At 26.9% G+C, this 23,437-nt stretch overlaps 1 protein-coding gene across 1 annotated transcript in view; it reads left to right on the top strand.

The window, feature by feature from the left end:
* LOC101889245 (uncharacterized) overlaps positions 1-23,437 on the top strand; it is a 49,178-nt gene that overhangs the window by 10,378 nt on the left and 15,363 nt on the right. The window contains exon 2 of the mRNA XM_005184987.4: positions 2,617-3,538. Coding sequence (XP_005185044.2) covers positions 2,732-3,538 — 807 coding nt within the window. The 5' untranslated portion in view covers positions 2,617-2,731. The remainder of the gene's footprint in view (positions 1-2,616; positions 3,539-23,437) is intronic.

Here is a 23,437-nt window from a genome sequence, read left to right as displayed (position 1 = left end):
GTAAATTTAATTTATCGATGAAAAGTTTTCTATATTTTATCTATTAATAATTGTTATAGAAAAATTTTCATCGATAAATATTTATAGAATTTTTTTTATTGATAAATGATGTTTTATAGAAAATTGTCGATAACGATTTTTCACCGATAAATACTTTTTTGCAACATTTTTTTTATCGATAAGTTATTTCTTATAGTGTTCATTGACAACGATTTCTCATCGAAAACTTTTTATTGATAATGAGTTTTCGTCAAACATATTTTATTGATAAATAATTTTTATCGATAATTTATTATCGAAAAATAAATTTTATTGTCAATTTTTATAGATAAATAATTTATATCGCCTTTTTTTATCGATAACGAGCTTCTATCAAAAATACTTTATCGATAAATAGTTTTTAATTTTTTTATCGATAAATAATTTGAAAGTTTTTAGTCATAACAATATTTTATAGAAAATTTGTTATCGATAAAACATTTTATAGAAAATTTGTTATCTATAACAACATTTTAAAAAAATTGTTATCGATAAATGATTTTTATAGAAAAAATTTCATCGATAAGTGATTTCAAAAAAAAAAAAAAATGTTTATAACGATTTTCTATCTACATTTTTTCTTTCGATAAATACTTTTTAATTTTTTTTTTATCGATAAACGATTTTTTTCGGTGAATAGTTTTTATTGCCAACGATTTTTCATCAACAATTTTTATTGATAACGGTTTTCTTTATCGACAAACAATTGTTATTAACAATTTTTTGATAAAAATTATTTATCGAAAAATAATATTTATTGTCAATTTTTATCTATAAAAAATTCTTATCGATAACAAGCTTCTAACAATAATTTTTTTGTTATCAATAAACAATATTTATCTACATGTTTTTATCGATTCGTAATTTTTATCGATAAATTCATTTTTCTATAAAAATTCATTATCGATAAAAAAATTTTCTAAAAAAATTGATTAGCGGTAAAAAATTGTCTATAAAAATTATTTATCGATAATTTTTTTTAAATTAGTTATCGATAAAAATCATTTATCGATAAATATTTTTCTATAAAAATTCGTTATCGATAAATAATAATTCTATAAAAATTCAAAATTAATTATAAAAATTCAAAAAATATCTATAAAAATTCATTATTGATAAAAAATTTTCTATAAAAATTCGTTTATCGATAAAAAAAAAATTTCCATAAAAATTCTATTATCGATAAAAAATTTCCTATAAAAATTCGTTTATCGATAAAAAAAAAATTTTATAAAAATTCGTACATCAATAAAAAAAAATTCCTATAAAAATTCGTTTGTCGATAAAAAAAGTTCTATAAAAAGTCGTTTGTCGATAAAAAAATTATCTGATAAAAATTTGTTTATCGATAAAAAAAGAAATTCTATAAAAAGTTGTTTATCGATAAAAAAAATATTCTATAAAAATTCGTTTATCGATAAAAAATTATCTGATAAAAATTTGTTTATCGATAAAAAAATTTTCTACAATAAAAAAAATTTATGAAAATTATTTATCGAAAAAAAATTCTATGAAAATCATTTATCGAAAGAAAAAATTCTATAAAAATTCGTTTATCATTAAAAAAAATTCATAAAAATCATTTATGAATAAAAAAATTTTCTATGCAATTTATCGATAAAAATTATCGAAAAAAAATAATTATATATTTTTTAAGAATATTTCGCAATTTCCGAATAAAAAAATTGAATATTGTTTTTTTTTTTTATTTTCCATTTCAAATCCAAAGCCAATTAAATTTTGAAAAATTGCTCAACACCAGTGCCATGGTGTTGAGGCATCGTGTGCGGCTTCGAATTCTATTGGGTATTTGGTGACATTTTGCAATAGTTCGCAGTCAGCATTCAGTTTCAGCACTTTTCGGTTAAATTAATGGTTAATTTATGCCTCAATAATACGCTTGGCTGCATTTGTGAAACTTTTGTTTTGTCTGATTCATTGAAAGGAAACTGCTATAACGATCACTAGTTGTTGTTGTTAGTTTTTTACACAAAATTGCCCGATTAATTGGTAACGCAGAGAGATAGAGAGAGAGATAGAGCGAGACCGTTTGAGAGAGAGGAGAGACGCAGTCACTGGCTGCAGTTTGGTCGTGTTTGGTTTTTTTTTTATTATTTTTTTAATTGTGATAATTAAAATTCTAATGACGCAAATGCCATAATTATATAATACCAAAGTCGCGGGTTTCATGTCACCAAGTCGCTGAGGAAAACGGAGAAGAAGCTGAACGCAAACCCTAGTTTTGGAATTTTCAAAATGGAATTTAGTTATCAAACTGAGTTCTGAATCACTAGGGATTTACAAAGTAGTTTGAGAAGAAAATTTATTTTAATTTTTTAATTCAAGTCTGAATCAAATAAAAATTCTGAACCAAAAAAGCTATCAAATAACCCAGAAGAAAAATTCATTCCAAGTTTTCAAAAAATAAATAAATAAATAAATTAAAAAAAAAAAATAAAAAATTAAAAAAATATATATAAATAATAAAAAATATTATAAATTATTAAATATATATATAAAAAATTATAAAAATCCAGAAATCCCAATTTTCATTATTTTACCCCCCACCCCCCTCAGATTTCTATTGACTTTTGAAAAAAGTGTGTCTAAAAAAATTTTGAAAAAATATTTATTTGTGAAATTCCGAAAATGTTTCAATTCTGTGTGAGTGTGTGTAAATTTCATTGATGTTATGCTGCCCGAGAAAATGTCCCTGTGTGCCTATCCCCAAGTCCGAATCTACGAAGACTTTGATAAAATGAGTGCCAAGGAAGTCTACTACAACGAGGCGGGAAAAAAGATCACCGTAAAATTGTTGCATTTCCCAGAGGTCCCCCCCGAGGAGATCAACAAAATGAACTTTGAGGAGGAGGAGCAAAAACAGCAGGAGATTATTAATGGCAATAAGCCCATCATGGATAAGCCGAAGAAACCTCAAAACAATGACAAAGAAGAGGAGGAGGAGGACGATATGAACAATGAATCTGCTGCGGAAAATGAGGATGAGGACGACGACGAAAAAGAGGCCGATGAGGCAGAGGAACCCAAAGCCTCCGAGACCTGTGACAAAAAACATCCCTCCTCTCCGTTGCTCTCCAAGAAAACTTTGCGCAAAAAATCCTCTGGCAATATGGTGCATGGCCGCAAAGTCAGCATGGCCTTTGCCCAGGCCCATGGCATGCCAACGGTGTCCTCAACAGCTCCTCCCACCTCGACGGGTGCTATACCCAAAACCCCACCACCCACACCGACCATTATGATACCGCCCAAAGGCCTCTTTGAGTCGACTGAGACGATAGCCACTCTACGCAAACATTCGTTAATGAATCGTCGTTCACCCTCTCCGCATGGTGCCAATAATTTGTGTCCCGGCTATGCCCAGTATTCGAAATCGTTTCTCGAGGTCCCTTTGCCTCGCGATTATGGTTATGCTTCGAGTGATGATTTGAGTTCGGAATGGGATTCGGATGTACCCACGCCGAATAGTCAAGTAAAAAAGGTAAGGAGTTCAAAGATAAAATAATCATAGATTAATATCGATAAGTTATCGATAAAAAATATCGATTATTACAAAAATCCATTAAAAATTCACTGAGGATTTAAAAAAAATTTAATAAATGAAATATAATGATACTAATGCAAAATAATGATAAAAATAATGTTATCGATAAATCCAGTTATCGATAACAATTTCGTAATAATAAGAAAATAATTTTTAAAAAATCCACGCCTAAGGATTTATGGGAAAAAATAATTTTTAAAAAATCCACGCCTAAGGATTTATGGGAAAAAATAATTTTTAAAAAATCCACGCCTAAGGATTTATGGGAAAAATAATTTTTAAAAAATCCACGCCTAAGGATTTATGGAAAAAATAATTTTTAAAAATCCACGCCTAAGGATTTATGGAAAAAATAATTTTTAAAAATCCACGCCTAAGGATTTATGGAAAAAATAATTTTTAAAAAATCCACGCCTAAGGATTCTTGGAAAAAAATAATTTTTAAAAAATCCACGCCTAAGGATTTATGGAAAAAATAATTTTTAAAAAATCCACGCCTAAGGATTTATGGGAAAAATAATTTTTAAAAAATCCACGCCTAAGGATTTATGGGAAAAAATAATTTTTAAAAAATCCACGCCTAAGGATTTATGGGAAAAATAATTTTTAAAAAATCCACGCCTAAGGATTTATGGGAAAAAATAATTTTTAAAAATCCACGCCTAAGGATTTGTGGAAAAAATAATTTTTAAAAAATCCACGCCTAAGGATTTATGGGAAAAAATAATTTTTAAAAAATCCACGCCTAAGGATTTATGGGAAAAAATAATTTTTAAAAAATCCACGCCTAAGGATTTATGGGAAAAAATAATTTTTAAAAAATCCACACCTAAGGATTTATGGGAAAAAATAATTTTTAAAAAATCCACGCCTAAGGATTTATGGGAAAAAATAATTCTTAAAAAATCCACACCTAAGGATTTATGGGAAAAAATAATTTTTAAAAAATCCACGCCTAAGTATTTATGGGAAAAAATAATTTTTAAAATATCCACGCCTAAGGATTTATGGGAAAAAATAATTTTTAAAAAATCCACGCCTAAGGATTTATGGGAAAAAATAATTTTTAAAAAATCCACGCCTAAGGATTTATGGGAAAAAATAATTTTTAAAAAATCCACGCCTAAGGATTTATGGGAAAAAATAATTTTTAAAAAATCCACGCCTAAGGATTTATGGGAAAAATAATTTTTAAAAATCCACGCCTAAGGATTTATGGGAAAAAATAATTTTTAAAAAATCCACGCCTAAGGATTTATGGGAAAAATAATTTTTAAAAAATCCACGTTTAAGGATTTATGGGAAAAATAATTTTTAAAATCCACGTTTAAGGATTTATGGGAAAAAATAATTTTTAAAAAATCCACGCCTAAGGATTTATGGGAAAAAATAATTTTTAAAAAATCCACGCCTAAGGATTTATGGGAAAAATAATTTTTAAAAAATCCACGCATAAGGATTTATGGGGAAAAATAATTTTTAAAAAATCCACGCCTAAGGATTTATGGGAAAAATAATTTCTAAAAAAATCCACGCCTAAGGATTTATGGGAAAAAATAATTTCTAAAAAAATCCACGCCTAAGGATTTATGGGAAAAAATAATTTTTAAAAAATCCACGCCTAAGGATTTATGGGAAAAATAATTTTTAAAAAATCCACGCCTAAGGATTTATGGGAAAAATAATTTTTAAAAAATCCACGCCTAAGGATTTATGGGAAAAAATAATTTCTAAAAAAATCCACGCCTAAGGATTTATGGGAAAAAATAATTTCTAAAAAAATCCACGCCTAAGGATTTATGGGAAAAAATAATTTTTTAAAAAATCCACGCCTAAGGATTTATGGGAAAAAATAATTTTTAAAAAATCCACGCCTAAGGATTTATGGGAAAAAATAATTTTTAAAAAATCCAAGCCTAAGGATTTATGGGAAAAAATAATTTTTAAAAAATCCACGCCTAAGGATTTATGGGAAAAAATAATTTTCAAAAAATCCACGCCTAAGAATTTATGGGAAAAAATAATTTTTAAAAAATCCACGCTTAAGGATTTATGGGAAAAAATAATTTTTAAAAAATCCACGCCTAAGGATTTATGGGAAAAAATAATTTTTAAAAAATCCACGCCTAAGGATTTATGGGAAAAAATAATTTTCAAAAAATCCACGCCTAAGAATTTATGGGAAAAAATAATTTTTAAATATCCACTCCTAAGGATTATGGGAAAAAATAATTTTTAAAAAATCCACGCCTAAGGATTTATGGGAAAAAATAATTTTTAAAAAATCCACGCCTAAGGATTTATGGGAAAAAATAATTTTCAAAAAATCCACGCCTAAGAATTTATGGGAAAAAATAATTTTTAAATATCCACGCCTAAGGATTTATGGGAAAAAATAATTTTTAAAAAATCCACGCCTAAGGATTTATGGGAAAAAATAATTTTTAAAAAATCCACGCCTAAGGATTTATGGAAAAAATAATTTTTAAAAAATCCACGCCTAAGGATTTATGGGAAAAAATAATTTTTAAAAAATCCACGCCTAAGGATTTATTGGAAAAAATAATTTTTAAAAAATCCACGCCTAAGGATTTATGGGAAAAAATAATTTCTAAAAAAATCCACGCCTAAGGATTTATGGGAAAAAATAATTTCTAAAAAAATCCACGCCTAAGGATTTATGGGAAAAAATAATTTTTAAAAAATCCACGCCTAAGGATTTATGGGGAAAATAATTTTTAAAAAATCCACGCCTAAGGATTTATGGGAAAAAATAATTTTTAAAAAATCCACGCCTAAGGATTTATGGGAAAAAATAATTTCTAAAAAAATCCACGCCTAAGGATTTATGGGAAAAAATAATTTCTAAAAAAATCCACGCCTAAGGATTTATGGGAAAAAATAATTTTTTAAAAAATCCACGCCTAAGGATTTATGGGAAAAAATAATTTTTAAAAAATCCACGCCTAAGGATTTATGGGAAAAAATAATTTTTAAAAAATCCACGCCTAAGGATTTATGGGAAAAAATAATTTTTAAAAAATCCACGCCTAAGGATTTATGGGAAAAAATAATTTTCAAAAAATCCACGCCTAAGAATTTATGGGAAAAAATAATTTTTAAAAAATCCACGCTTAAGGATTTATGGGAAAAAATAATTTTTAAAAAATCCACGCCTAAGGATTTATGGGAAAAAATAATTTTTAAAAAATCCACGCCTAAGGATTTATGGGAAAAAATAATTTTCAAAAAATCCACGCCTAAGAATTTATGGGAAAAAATAATTTTTAAATATCCACTCCTAAGGATTTATGGGAAAAAATAATTTTTAAAAAATCCACGCCTAAGGATTTATGGGAAAAATAATTTTTAAAAAATCCACGCCTAAGGATTTATGGGAAAAAATAATTTTCAAAAAATCCACGCCTAAGAATTTATGGGAAAAAATAATTTTTAAATATCCACGCCTAAGGATTTATGGGAAAAAATAATTTTTAAAAAATCCACGCCTAAGGATTTATGGGAAAAAATAATTTTTAAAAAATCCACGCCTAAGGATTTATGGGAAAAAATAATTTTTAAAAAATCCACGCCTAAGGATTTATGGAAAAAATAATTTTTAAAAAATCCACGCCTAAGGATTTATTGGAAAAAATAATTTTTAAAAAATCCACGCCTAAGGATTTATGCGAAAAAATAATTTTTAAAAAATCCACGCCTAAGGATATATTGGAAAAAATAATTTTTTAAAAATCCACTCCTATGGATTTATGGCAAAAATAATTTTTTTTTCTAATATCGATTTATTATTTTATTATTATCGATTAAATATTATTTAGCTACTGACGTTATTTATCGATAATAATTATTAGCGATAAATTTTCTGACCGGTTTCCTCCCTTTCTATATTTTCAATTTAGTTCCCTATTTTCAATAAGGCAATTATTAATTTAATTTCTCATTTCCTTCCATTTCTCTTCTCTCCGTCTCTCCCAAATGCCGCCTTCTGTTGTTGTTGTTATTATTGTTTATATTACGATTATCTCAGCCAATATCTATTAATAAAGACATTGTAATAGTTATGTTAATTTTATGCAAAATTCGTAATCAAATAAAACTGAATACAGTTCGAAAACACACACGATATAGAAATGAAACGAGATTGGCATGCCAAAACAAAAAAAAAAAAAAAAAAAAAAAAAAAATGAAAAAAAATTTTGAGTGGCGGAAACGTGACTTAAATTCAGAATCATATCAATTATGTTAGTATGTCGTTGTCATGGCTCTTAGAGTGAGAGGAAAATTTTCAAAATTCTGTGGGTGAAATATGAAATCAAAAAAAAAAAAAAAAAAAAAAAAAAAAAAACATAGCGTTCGTTTTTTGGGATGACAGGTGAAGTTATTTTGGAATCAGTTTGGAAAAGAAGCGTGGGCATTTAAAATAGTTTTTTTTTGTTCATGCCAAAAATGTTCTAAAATTCCATGGCGTTGGAGAACGTGATGAGACCCCTTAAAAATGAGATACGAAAGCTTTTGATAAAACAATTGAAAACTGTAAATTTGTATTTATAAGTATTTAAAAAAAAAGAATTTGAAATTGAAATTAAAAAATGCTTGAAAAATAAGGAAATCGTATTTCGGGCGTATACTTTATGACAGCAATCATACGCCCTCCCCAGTTCGTTCCCTCAGAGTATTGTAGCGAAAATTAAAATTTTTTTGAAATTCTAATTTTTTTATTATGACTTTTAAATTTATTTATAAATTTAATGTTCTACTATAAACGACATTGACAACAATCTAAATTCCGATCACAAGAAAAAATTTGAATTTTATAAAAATACAAATGATGTCTTTGTCTCGCCGTCGTCTGAGATAAGGAATTTGCCTACGTCAATTTTTTTCATTTTAATTAAAAAGAATCGTATTCATTCGAATAGGACTCAGAGATTTTTTGTGATAAGGCTCTGGAAGAAGCTTTTCAAGATCACTGAACTTGTCTGAGCGATAATTGGTGTTGAGGGAATTTTCGAAACCCAGAAAAACACGACAAGAAAATATTAACTATTAAATATAAACTAAAATATTAATGACGACCTTTCAAAGATTTCTGTTACATTTGGAAATATCTCGTGTTCGGTGACTCATAGTAAAATTTGATGGAGAAGATTTTCATCTCTGACATCAATCGGCTAAAATGGGAAATAACGGGTCAAATGAACATGAAATCGGAAGGAGTGCAATTTTATTTAAATTTTTTTTTGTTTTGTTTGTTTGAAGAGCCATATTGGTAACAATATTTTACTGATAAATATTGTGTCTAAAGATTTCATTTCTTTAGAGACCCATAGTGAAATTTGATGTAGAATATTTCGTTCTCTTATATTAACCCGCTAAAATAAAAAATTAGGGGTCATATTGGCTTGATATTGGAAAACCCCCAAAAAACCCAATTAAAATAAGGAGAAAAAGTAATTTCGATTTTATACTGATTTGTATTATATGTGGAAGTGTCTTGTGTTCGGTGACCCCTAGTGAAATTCGATGGAAAATATTTTCACCTTTGACATCAATCAGCTAAAACGAGAAATAACGGGTAAAACGAGCACCAAATCGAAAAAAGTCAAAATTGAAAAAATAGTTTTTTCATGTTTGGAGACCCATATTGGTAAATATATTTTCCGGATATATATTATATAAACAGATTTCATTTATTCAGAGACCTATAGTAAAATTTAATGCAGATTATTTTTGTCATTAACACTTACCCGCTAAAAGAATTATTTAGAGGTCAGATGGGTTTGAAATTGGAAAGCCCCCCAAAAAAAACCCATTAAAATATAGAGAAAAAGTAATTTTGATTTTATACCGATTGGGATTACATGTCGAACTTTCTTGTGTTCGGTGACCCCTAGTGAAATTTGATGGAGAATAGTTTCACCTTTGACATCAATCAGCTAAAACGAGAAATAACGGGTAAAATGAGCACGAAATGGAAGAAAGTCAAAATTGAAAAAAATAGTTTTTTTTTTTTGATTTGAAGGCCTAAATTGGAACTTATATTTTCCGGATATATATTATATATACAGAATTAATTTCTTCAGGAACTTATAGTAGAATTTTATGCAGATTATTTTTGTCTTTAACACTTACCCGCTAAAATAAACATTTAGAGGTCATTTTGGCTTGATAATTGGACATCCAAAAAAATTTTCATTAAAATAAGGAGGCAAAGTAATTTTGATTTTGTACCGATTTGTATTACATATCGAACTTTCTTGTGTTCGGTGACTCATAGCGAAATTCAATGGAGAATATTTTCACCTTTGATAATAATCCGCTAAAAGCCGAAACAACCGCTCAAATGAGCAAATTGAAAAAGAGAGAGTTCAAAATTGAAAAGGAAAAACAGTTATATTTTTATGTTAGCCAATATTGATTTTGGCTGCGATATTTTTCGGATAAATATTGTAGAGATTGTAGAGTGTAGAGATTTCTTTTCTTTGGAGACCTCTAGTGAAATTTAATGAAGAATATTTTCTTCATTGACACCAAAGCGCTAATGTGGAGACTTCAAGGAGAAACCGGCTTGAAAATAAAACACCTTACAATTGAGTTTAAATAAAATCAATTAATAATTTCTTCCTCGAATTGTGAAAGTTAGCACCGATATTTCATTGCTATATAGAGGATCTACAGAATTCTATTGCTGGGTGTCCCATAGTGAAATGTGATGTAGAATATTTTTTCCATTGACACCAAATCTCTAGCATGCGGAATTCTATGAAAAATCAATTCCAAATTAAAAGACATCAAAATTATGATTATTAATAATTCCAAGCTTTAATAGCAAATATTGCCATTGAAACTTCGTTGCTAAATTGTGTATCTGCAGATTTCGGTCCTTCAGTGACCCATAGTGAAATTCGGCGTAGAAGATTTTTTCTTTTGACACCAACGCTCTGGGAGGAATCGTTGATTTTGAAACACCTTAAAAATAAAAAAGACCAAAAATGGAAATAAAATGGGATTTCTTTAATTCTAACCAATATTTACACTCATATTTTATTTGTAAAAAATAATATGTACGGATTTCTGGTGTTCAGAGACCTTTAATGGAATTCGATGTAGAACATTTTTTCCATTAATACCAATTGGCTGAAATTAAGTTTTAACGGCGAAATAGGCTCGAAATTGAAATGTCTCAAAAAATTGAAGCTCGTATATATTTTTTATTTTTTTTTTATCAGTATTAATGTTTTTGTTTTAATGTTATATATTAGTTATACCTACTTCTCATGTTTCGAGACCCACTATAAAATTTTCTGTAAAAGATTTTTTTCATTACCACTAACCGGCTAGAATGGAATTTTGAAGGTGAAAATGACCCGAAACGGAAATGTGTCCAAAAATTAAAGTAGAGTTTTATTTGTTTGTTTTCGCCACTGTCTATACACATATATTACAGTTATAAAGTATATATACAGATTTCTGGTGTTCGGAGGCCCATAGTAGAATTTTACGCAGAATATTTTTTCCATTGACACTAAGTGTCTAAAATGAAAAATTATGGGTAAAACCGGCCCAAAATCGAAATAAGTCTAAAATGTCAACAAAATATAAATTTTTAAGTTATTACAAATATTTTTATCAACATCCTTATATTAAATATTATATATACCGACTTCTTGTGTTAAGAGAACCATATTAAAATTTGATGCTGAATATTTTATCCTTCAACACAAAGAGGCTATAGTGAAGTTTTGTGGCCGAAATTGGCCTGAAGTTGAAATAAGTACGAAAATGAAATAAAAAATTTTGTTTTTATTTTTAGCAATATTTATACTAATGTTTAAACATTATATATTATTCATACCGATTTCTCGTATTTGGTGACCTATAGTAGAATTCGATGCAGAATATTTTTTCCTTTAACACAAATTGGCTAAAATGGATTTTTATAGATAAAATTGGCCAACATTCGAAATTAGACCATAAACTAAAAACAAAATATTAATTTTTTATATTTCACCAATATTTATACCCTTATATTAATGTTTTATAAAATATATACAGATTTCTGATGGTCAGAGATCCATAATGAAATTCGATATAGAACACATCTTCCATTGACACCAACCACGTGGGAAGAAGGGTTGTGGGTCAAATGGGCCCCAAATTTAAATAGGGCTTAAAATAAGAATTCATATATATTATAAAATTTTTGTCAGTATTAATCTTAATTTTTTAATATTATATGTTATATATACCAATTTCTGGTGTTCGGAGACCTATATAAGAATTTGATAAAGAATATTTTTTCTATTAGCACCAAGTGCCTAAAATGAATTTTGAAGGCTTAAATTGGCCCAAAATCGAAATAGGTCAAACAATACAACGCATGTATATTTTTTTAATTATACCTATATTAATTTTAATATTTTTATGTTATATACTATATATACCGATTTCTGCTGTTCTGAGACCCATAGTGAAATTCGCTAAAGAATATTTTTTCCATTGACACCAATCCCGTAGGAAGAAGGGTTGTGGGTCAAATAGCTACGAAATTGAAATAGGACTTAAAATAAAAACTCGTATATATTTTTAATTTTTATCAATTTTAATGTTAATTTTTTAAAATTATATATTATATCTACCGATTTCTGGTATTCGGAGACCCATAGTGAAATTCGATGAAGAATATTTTTTGCTTTGACATCAACTGGCAAAAATGGAGTTATATGGGCGAAAATTGTCGAAAACTAAAATAGGTCCGAAATTTTAACAATATATTTTTTTATTTTACCAGTTCCCATATTTTAATGTTATATATTGTATATACCAATTTTTGGTGTTTGGAGACTCATAATGAAATTCGATATAGAATACATCTTCTATTGACACCAACCCCGTAGGAAGAAGGGTTGGTGGTCAAATGGCTCCCAAATTGAAATAGGACTTGAAATAATAACCCATATCTAATTTTAATTTTTACCTATTATAATGCTAATTTTTTAATGTTATATATTATGTATACCGATTTTTGGTGTTCAGAGACTTGCATTAGAATTTGATATAGAATATTTTTTCTATTACCACCAAGTGCCTAAAATTAAGTTTAAAGGCTCAAATTGGCCCAAAATGGAAATAAGCCAAAAAATAAACCGCATGTATTTTTTTTTTAATTTTACCTATATTAATTTTAATATTTTTATACTATATATATCGATTTTTGGTGTTCCGAGACCCATAGTGGAATTCGCTAAAGAATATTTTTTCCATTGACACTAACCCCGTAGAAAGAAGGGTTGTTTGTGAAATGGCTTCGAAATTGAAATAGGACTTAAAATAATAACTCATATATAATTTTAATTTTTACCAATTTTAATGTTAATTTTTTAATATTATATATTATATATACCGATTTCTGGTATTCGAAGACATACAGTAGAATTTGATATAGAATATTTTTCCTATTACCATCAAATGCCTAAAATGAAGTTCAAAGGTTTAAATTGGCCCAAAATTGAAATAAGTCAAACAAATAAAACGCCTGTATATATTTTTTAACTTTTTCCCCAATATTTAGCCTCATAGTTTTATGTTATATACTATATTTACCGATTTTTGATGTTCCGAGACCCATGGTGAAATTTGATGCAGAATATTTTTCCCATTAACCCCAAGCTTCTAAAATTAAGTTTTATGGGCAAAATTGTCCCGAAATTGAAAAGACCCTTTTTTGTATTTTTTCGATTCTGAAAATGTCTTATCTTGGCCATTGCCAAATTTATCCAAACATTTGTATCCCACGTTAATGATATTCTAAAATAAGATTAATCAAAAGTCCGGATGTAGATCCGGTTATTATATGTATTTATTTGTTTATATACGATTTTTGCTCCTAACTCTTGACATTTCATTTTGTATATTAATGAGGGTTGGTTGGTGGGTATGTAGACAGAATCAGAGATGATAATAATGATGATGATGTGCGATTAACAATATCGTCATTTATTAATAAGCATTAATTAAATATGGATTTTTATTTTGTACTGGAAATTAAACACGTGTTGCGGAGCTTTCTTTGCAGCCGTTTTAGTATTTAAGTTTATATATAACGAGGTAGATTTATATATTTACATATACACATAAATTTATTTTTTATATATGAATATAAAGCTCCAAGGAGTAAATATTTAAAAAAAAATATTTATTTTTTTTTTGTGTTGAAAATAATTTAATATATTTTTTAGAATATTTTTTAGTTTATTTTTTTTTGCTTGTTTTCATTTAATTATCATTTTTTTGTTTTATTTTGAATGGCTTTAAAATATTTTATGAAGCTGCCTACTTAAGTCGCCGTTTAAGCTAATTTGGATATTTGACGTCATAAACTCAATGCTAATGACTATGGAGAGAACAACGACAACGGCAAAGAATGAGAAATGACGTTGGCAGTGATCATCACCATGACTTAAGGCAAACAAGAAAAAAAAAAATAAATAAAAAATAAAAACATTTAAAAATTGTCTTAGCTACGGTTGTGACGCAGCTGATGAGCCCTAAGGCTGCAAAAAAAAACAAATGGATTTAAAAAATTGAAATTTTTTTAAAAATTAAAAAAAATTCTTAAATTTGGAATTTTTTTTAAATTTTTTTATTTTAATTATTTTTTTAATTATAAAACAAATTTTAATATACCCCAAATTTTTTCAAAATCCATTTTTAAAAATTAAATAAATTCCAAAAAAAATTAAAAAATTGCGATGTTTCCTTTTGATCCCCTGAAGGTGTTGCAAATCGACTCCCAAACTTAATATAACAACTATTTTAAAATATAAATAACAATTAGCAAAGAAGAAGAAGAAGAGCTAAAGAGAGAAAAAAACACACACAAAATAACAGATCAAGTTTGACGTCAGTGAAAAAACCCAGATCTGGTTTTAAGGTAAACTGTTGCACTTAAAATAGCAAACGAGCACAGAGAGAGAAAAAAAACGAAAAATAAACTACGTTACGCAGATGTTTAAACATAATGAGGTCATTTAATGGCTTCGGTGTCAATGGCGAAAATATTCCGCACGGAATTTCACTATGGGTCGCAGAGGGAAGGAAATGCGAATTGCCCATGTATAGCCATGAAATAACGGTACAAATATCAGTAACAATTGAAGAAATCCCAAGAGCGATTATTTGAGGTAAATTTGATTTTAGGTAAATTGGACCTAGAAAACTTAAATTTTAGGCTTCGGTATCAATGGCGAAAATATTCCGCACGGAATTTCACTATGGGTCGCAGAAGAAAGGAAATCCGTAATAACGATATATAGCCATAAAATAACGGTAAAATATCAGTAACAATTTTAATAATGACATAGGGATGTTTTTTAACATAATTTTGATTTCAAGCAAATTTGACCCTGAAAACATTGATTTTAGGGTTAGATGTCAATGGAAAAAATATTCTACATCAAATTTCACTATGGGTCTCAGACAGTAGAAAATGCGAATTAACCATATTTCACCATGAAATAACGGTTAAAATGATATTAACTATTTTAGGAATTCTATATGGATATTTTTAAATGTAATTTAAATTTCAGGCATATTTGACCCGGAAAACCTCAATTTTGGGCTTAGATGTCGATGGAAAAAATATTCAGAATCAAATTTCACTATAGGTCTCAGAGGGAAGAAACTCTGAATTAATGATATATAGCCATAAAATAAGTATAAAAATAACAACAACAATTTTAGGAATACTATAGGGAACATTTTTATGGCAATTCCGATTTTAAGCAAATTTGACCAACAGAATTTCAATTTTGGGCTTAGATGTCAATGGACAAAATATTCTAAATCGAATTTCACTATGGGTCTCAGACAGAAGAAAATTCGAATTAATGATATATAACCTTGAAAAAACGTTAACAATATGAGTAAGAATTTTAATAATTCCATGGGAAGATTTTTAAAGGTAATTTCGATTTAAAGCAAATTTGACCCAGAAAACCTCAATTTTAAGGTTCGGTATCAATGGAAAAAGTATTCTGCATCGAATTTCACTATGGGTATCAGACGGAAGAAAATCCGAATTAACCATATATAACCATGAAATAATGGTTAAAAAATATAAACTATTTTAGGATTTTTATATGGATATTTTTAAAGGTATTTTCAATTTCAAGCAAATTTGCCCTAGAAAACTTGAATTTTGGGCTTAGGTTTCAATGGAAAAAATATTTCGAATCAAATTTCACTATGAGTCTCAGAGGGAAAGAAATTTGAATTAACGATATATAGTCATGAAATTACGTTACAAATATCAATAACAATTTAAAAAATTCCAAGAGGGATTTTTTGAGGTAAATTTGATTTTAGGTAAATTCGACCCAGAAAACTCAAATTTTAGGCTTAGGTGGCAATGGAAAAAATATTCTAAATCAAATTTCACTATAGGTCCCTATTCACTTGAAATCGGTATATATAATAGATGTCAGTAAAAAATATGTATCAATTTGGTTAAAAAAATATTTGGCTTATTTTGGGCAATATTCAATATGAAGCCAATTTGGACCACAAGATCTCAATTTATGGACTCGGTGTAAATGAAAAAAATGTTCCTTATAAAATTCCACTATGGGTCACCGAACACAAAAGATCTGTAGATATAAGCTATATAATCAAAAAAACGACGTCCTTTTCAGATATTTAAGTTAGAAGTTATTTCATTGGTTTTTAAATAACTTTTTTGGAACTTTTCGATTGTTGAGTCAATTTGACCCACACAAATTCATTTTAGGGACATGATGTACAGGAGTAAAATGTTCTCCATCGAATTTCACTATAGGTCGCCAAGCACAAGAAATGTGTATATATAACATATATCATGAAAATGTAGGTCAAAAATAAACATACCAACACTGCTCCATGAAAAAAAGATATTTGACTATTTTTTGATTTTTTTCGGTATTAGACCGATTTTGCCCAAAAAACTTCAATTTACAAATTTGGTATCAGTGGAAAAATTATTCTACGTCAAATTTTAGTATAGGTCTCCAAACAAATGATAACTATAGCTATAATATTTATCATGAAAACCTTAGTAACAATTTGGGTCATGTAATAAAATAAACCAATTTTGAAAAGTTTTGTGCAATTCCCAAATGTTATCAATTTTTCCCTCAAAACTTAATTTTAGGTGCTTGACGTTAATGGAGAAATTATTCTTCGTCGAATTTGACTGTGGGTTTCAAAACAAGAGATATCGGTATATATTGTTTATATAGATAAAATATCAGTAATAATCTTGATGTACAAAAAAATACATATTTTTGGAAGTTTTTATCGATAATCTCCAAAAACAAGGAAATTTCACCCATAAAATGTGGTTCCAGGTACTTGGTGTTAAGGGAAAAAGTGTTCTGCATTGAGTTTCACTCTGGGTCCTTAGACAATTTAAAATTGTAGCTCTAATATTTACCATTAAAAAAGTGGAACCTATTTGGTGATACAAATTATATTTTATATCGAATTTTTTGGGTCGATCTGAAATGGTGCCAATTTTTCGGTCAAGACTACACTTTAGGTATCCATAGCCAAAGGAAAAAATATTCTACATCGAATTTCACTATGGGTTCTCACAGAAGACAAATCTGAATATATAATACGCATGGTTAAATAATAACAACAATATAACGATATTAGAGGAGAATATATCTTTGGGCACTTTTTGGTAATTTCGACTCGTGACCAATTTCGCCGACAAAATTCTACTTTAGAGCCAAAGTGTCAATGGAACAGAGATTTTTCATCAAATTTCAATATAGTTCACCGAAGAAAAGATAACTGTAATTATAATATTTATCGCGAAAACGTGGTTCCCAATCATAAATTAATAAAAAAAAATGTTGCACATTTTTGGTCTATATCGAAAAGTTGTCATTTTCTTTCTCAAAACTTTGTTTTAGGTGCTTGATGTTAATGGAGAAATTATTCTTCATCGAATTTGACTATGGGTTTCAAAACAAGAGATATCGGTATATATAATTGATGTAGTTAAAATATCAGTTATAATCTTGATGTAAAAAAAAAAAATCACATTTTTGGGTGTTTTTTTTTTTTTGATAGTTTCGAAAAAGGGTAGATTTCACCCTTTAAATTTGGTTTTTGGGCCTTGTTGTTAATCGAAAAAGTGTTCTGCATCGAATTTCACTATGGGTTCTCAGATATGTTAAAACTGTAGGTCTAATATTTATCATGAAAATTTAAATAACAATTCGGTTAAAAAAAATTACACAAAGTCTCTTTTTTTGGGTCATTCTCAAATGATAGCATTTTGCCCTCTAGACCTCTCGTTGGGCACTTATCGCCAAAGAGAAAAATATTCTTCATCAAATTTCACTATGGGTCTATGAACAATGGAAATATGTAGATATAAAGCATGTACCTAAAATCTAAGCAATAAATTGGCTTTATATCAACAAAAAATTATTTTTGAATTTTTCGATCATTTTAAACTTATTTTGATCTGGGCCCCATTTCTCCCTCAAGACCCTGCTGTAGGACCTCGTTCCCAAAGAAAAAAATATTCCCCATCAAATTTCACCATGAGTCTCTGTTAAAAAGATTTCTCTAAACTTAAGTTATCTCAGAGAAAAATCAAGAATGAAAATTTCCAATTGGTGGCGTATGAGTGTTGACAGCACTTATACGTCCAAGAGACTTTTCTTTGTTTTTTTGATATTTCTTTCACTTTCTTCTTTGATATCTTCAAAAATGAATTAAATACCTTTCCAAATGTCTTCAGCCACCAATTTTTTTAGTTATTTAATAACTCATCATCACCCGTTTCAAACAACAATCTCTAATCCCAAAATCAAATAATAATTCACATTGTGGCAATAAATTTCCAATGCTATCTAGACATTTAACGATTATGACAGCCGGGGCTTTGCGGCGGATAGGACATTTGAAGAAGACGAAAACAAAAGACAAACAGAAAAAATGCTGCCGCTAGTAAAAACGTCATCGGCATTAAAGTTTCCAAAGGCGTCATAAATTATAGAAAAAATGCAGCAGCTGCAGCAAGAAACTGCATTGGAGAGAGGGAGAGAGAGAGGAGAGTGAGGGGGGAGGCGAGAGATTGGGGGCCTTAAAAAGATAATGTGACGTTAGACATGAAGAAACTTATGGTGGCGTATTGTCATCATCATCATGTTACACGACCGACCTCCCCCTCCAGAACCCCTGATACTCTCTATATTTCCATCTCTCTTCAAATACCCCCACTCTGGCAGACGTCAGTATTATAATTAAAACAATCATAATTTTTAATAAAATAAAAACCAGCAGCAGCAGCAACCACGACAACAATGACAACATGTTTAATGTCTTATTTAACAATGACAGATCACAGACAGAAGCTCAAATCCACAGCGGACCAACAAACCAAATGCGTCCAACTGAACCGGGCCAGGCGCTGCCAACCAGCCAGCCAGCCAGCCAGTTGAACAGCCAAAGCATTTGAAATGACGATTGTTTTGGCATTGCAGCAAAAATGCACCGGGTAGCCTTCCCATAATCAGTTTGAGTTAATAACTGAAAGTGTTAAAATGTAGAAAAATCTCATATCGCGCGTAAATTTCTCAAAAACAAAAATTTCAAAATAAGAAAATTCATTTTCAATGTCCTTTTACAAATCTTCATCACAACTTTACGATTACTCCTTTAACTCCTCAATAACGTTGGAGTCGAAACCGAATACTCAACGTTCCCAAGAATTCTTACACATTTCGCCTGGTGAGACGGCGGCTAATCTCTCCCTTGTCGGCCGGCGTTATATATCTGCCTCATTTGCATTCGTGCGCAAGCGTTTTCGAAATCATGGCAAATATGTTGTCAATCCAACGCCATCTCCATCGTCGTCGGTGCTAATAACCCCATCAGCATTGTTGTCATCACGAACGTCGTCACACGCGTGTGAATTGTATATTGATACGAAAAAGGTAAACATAAACAAAGAGGATAAGGGAAGGAAGGAAAAAAAAAAATAAAAAAAACAAAAATTAAAAAAAAAAAAATTAAAAAAAAAAATAAAAAAAACAAAAATTAAAAAAAAAAAGAATTAAAAAAACAAATTTCGTTTAATTCTAATTAATATCGATAACAATATCGATAAAAAATAACGAAAAAACTTTTACGATATTTTTTTATCGAAAATTTTGACTATATTTACTATCAAAAAATTTTACGATATTTACTATCGAAAGTTTTTACAATATTTTCTATAGAAAAATTTTTACGATATTTTCTACAGAACATTTCTGATATTTTCTAAAAAAATTCCAATGGAATATATTCAGATATTTAAAAATTTCAGATATTATCTATAGAAAAATTTTTACGATATTTTTTATAGAAATATTTTTTAAGATATTCTCTAGATTTGTTTTATATTTTCTGTAGACAATTTTTTACGATATTTATTTTTAGAAAAATTTTTGCGATATTTTGTACAGAAAATATTTACGATATTTTTTAAGAAAATTTTTACGTCCTTTTTTAAAGAAAATTTTTACGATATTTTCTACAGAAAATATTAACGATATTTCTATAGAAAATGATTACGATATTTCCATAGAAAATGTTTACGATATTTACAATGTTTTCTATGGAAAATTTTTACGATATTTTCTATAGAAAATTTTTACGATATTTTCTATAGAAAATGTTTACGATATTTTCTATAGAAAATGTTTACGATATTTTCTATATATTTTATGTAGACAATTTTTACGATATTTTCTGTAGACAATTTTTACGATACTTTACCATATTTTCTATAAAAATATTTACGATATTTTCTAAAAAAAATATTTACGATATTTTCTATAGAAAATATTTACAATATTTTTTTATAAAAATATCGTGGATATTAAAATATAGAAAATATTTTAACGATATTTTATAAAGAAGCTACGATATTTTCTATAAAAAATATCTACGATAATTTCTAAAAAAATATCTATCATATTTTAAATAACATATCTACGATATTTTCCATATAAATATCTACAATATTTTCTAAAAAAAATATCTACGATATATTTTATATAAAAATATATACGATATTTAAAAAAATATATCTACGATATTTTTATAAAAAAATATCTACGGTATTTTATATAAAAATATCTACGATAGATTATATTAAAAGTATCTACGATATTTATATAAAATATCTACGATATTTAAAAAAAATATCTACGATATTTTAAAAAAAATATCTACGATATTTTCTATAAAAAATATCTACGATATTTTCTATAAAAATATCTACCATATTTTCTATAAAAAATAACCTATAAAAAATATCTACGATATTTTCTATAAAAATATCTACGATATTTTCTATAAAAAATATCTACGACGTTTTCTGGTTACGTAAAATGGTTACGATATATTCTATAGAAAATATATCGATATTTTCCATAGAAAATATATCGATATTTTCTATAGAAAATATATCGATATTTTCCATAGAAAATATTTCGATATTTGCCACAGAAAATATTTCGATATTCTCCATAGAAAATTTTTTACGATATTTTATATAGAAAATATTTACAATGTTTTCTATAGAAAATATTTACGATATTTTATATAGAAAATATTTACAATGTTTTCTATAGAAAATATTTACGATATTTTCTGTAGAAAATGTTTACGATATTTTCTATAGAAAATGTTTACGATATTTTCTATAGAAAGTGTTTACGATATTTTCTATAGAAAATGTTTACGATATTTTCTATAGAAAATGTTTACGATATTTTCTATGGAAAATATTTACGATATTTTCAATGGCAACAACGAAAATATTTACGATATTTTCTATGAAAAATATATACGATATTTTCTATAAAAAATGTTTACGATATTTTCTACAGAAAATATTTACGATATTTTCTATAAGAAATTTCTACGATATTTTCTAAAAAAATAACTACGAAATTTTTTACGACATTTTCAATAGACAAATTTTTTCAATATTTTATATTTTCTATTATTATATTTTCTATAGAAATTTTTTACGATATTTCCTATAAAAAATTTTACAATATTTTCTATAGAAAAATTTTACGATATTTATAAATTATATAACAAATATCTACAATATTAAAAAAATATTTACGATATTTTCTATAAATACTAATGATATTTTCTATTAAAAGTATCTACGATATTCCCTATAATTTTTATAAAAAATAGTTACGATATATTCTACTAAAAAATATTTACGATATTTCATATAAAAATTATCTACGATGTTTTATATAAAAAATATTTACGATATTTTCTATAAACAATAACTACGATATTTATAAAAAAAATTTCTGCGATATTTTCCATATAAATATCTACGATATTTTCTATAAAAATTTCAACGATATTTTCTACAGAATGTACTTACGATATTTTCCATAGATAATATTTACGATATTTCCATAAAAAAAATTTACAATATCTTCCATAGAAAATGTATACAATATTTTCTGTCGAAAATTTTTACGATATTTTCTATTGAAAATATTACCGATATATTCTATTGATAATATTTACTAAAATTTTTATAAAAAATATTTACGATATTTTTACAGAAAAAATATTTCGATATTTTCAATAGAAAATATAAACGATATTTTCCATAAAAATATTTTCTATAAAATATATCTACGATATTTTATTTACGATATTTATAAAAAATATCTATGATTTTTACGATATTTTCCATAGAAAATATTTACGATATTTTCCATTGAAAATATTTCCGAAATATTACGCTATTTTCTATAGAAAATATTAACGATATTTTATATAGAAAATATTTACGATATTTTATATAGCAACTATATACGATATTTTCCACGGTATATATAGTTACGTCATTTTCTACAGAAAATATTTACGATATATTCTACAGAAAACATTTACGATATATTCTAGAGAAAATATTCACGGTATTTTCTAAAGAAAATATTTACGATATTTTCTAAAGAAAATATATACGATATTTTCTAAAGAAAATATTTACGATATTTTCCATGGAATATTTTTACGATATTTTTTGCAGAAAATATTTACGATATTTTCTATAGAAAATATTTCGATATTTTCCATTGAAAATTTTTACGATATTTTCTATAGAAAATATTTACGAAATTTTCTATAAAAAATTATATACGATGTTTTCCATAAAAATATCCACGATATTTTCCATAAAGGTATCTACGATATTTTCTATAAAAAATATCTACGATATTGCGATATTTCCTATAAAAAATCTACGATGTTTTCTATAAAAATATCTACGATATTTCCCACATAAATATTTACGATATTTTATATAGAGAATATCGTAATTTTTTTTTCTATATTTTCCATACAAAATGCTTACGATATTTTCCATAAAAATATCTACGATATTTAACATAGAAATATCTACGATATTTAATATAAAAATATCTACGATATTAAATATAGAATATATCGTATTTTGTTCCATAATTTCCATAGAAAATCGTTTGATATTATTTTCCATAGGAAATCTTTCGATATTTTAATATTTAATATTTCGATATTTTCCATTGAAAATATTTACGATATTTTCCATTGATAATATTTACGATATTTTCTATTGAAAATATTTACGATATTTTCCATTGAAAATATTTCGATACTTTCTATATTTTATACAGAAAAAAATTCAAAATTTAAAAAAAAAATATTTTTTTATATTTTCTTTAAAAAAAAAAAATATTAAAAAAG

The sequence above is a fragment of the Musca domestica genome, unplaced genomic scaffold (genome assembly GCF_030504385.1).
Source record: "Musca domestica strain aabys unplaced genomic scaffold, Musca_domestica.polishedcontigs.V.1.1 20, whole genome shotgun sequence".
Taxonomy (NCBI): Eukaryota; Metazoa; Arthropoda; class Insecta; order Diptera; family Muscidae; genus Musca; species Musca domestica.
This window is presented reverse-complemented; position numbering and strand designations above follow the sequence as displayed.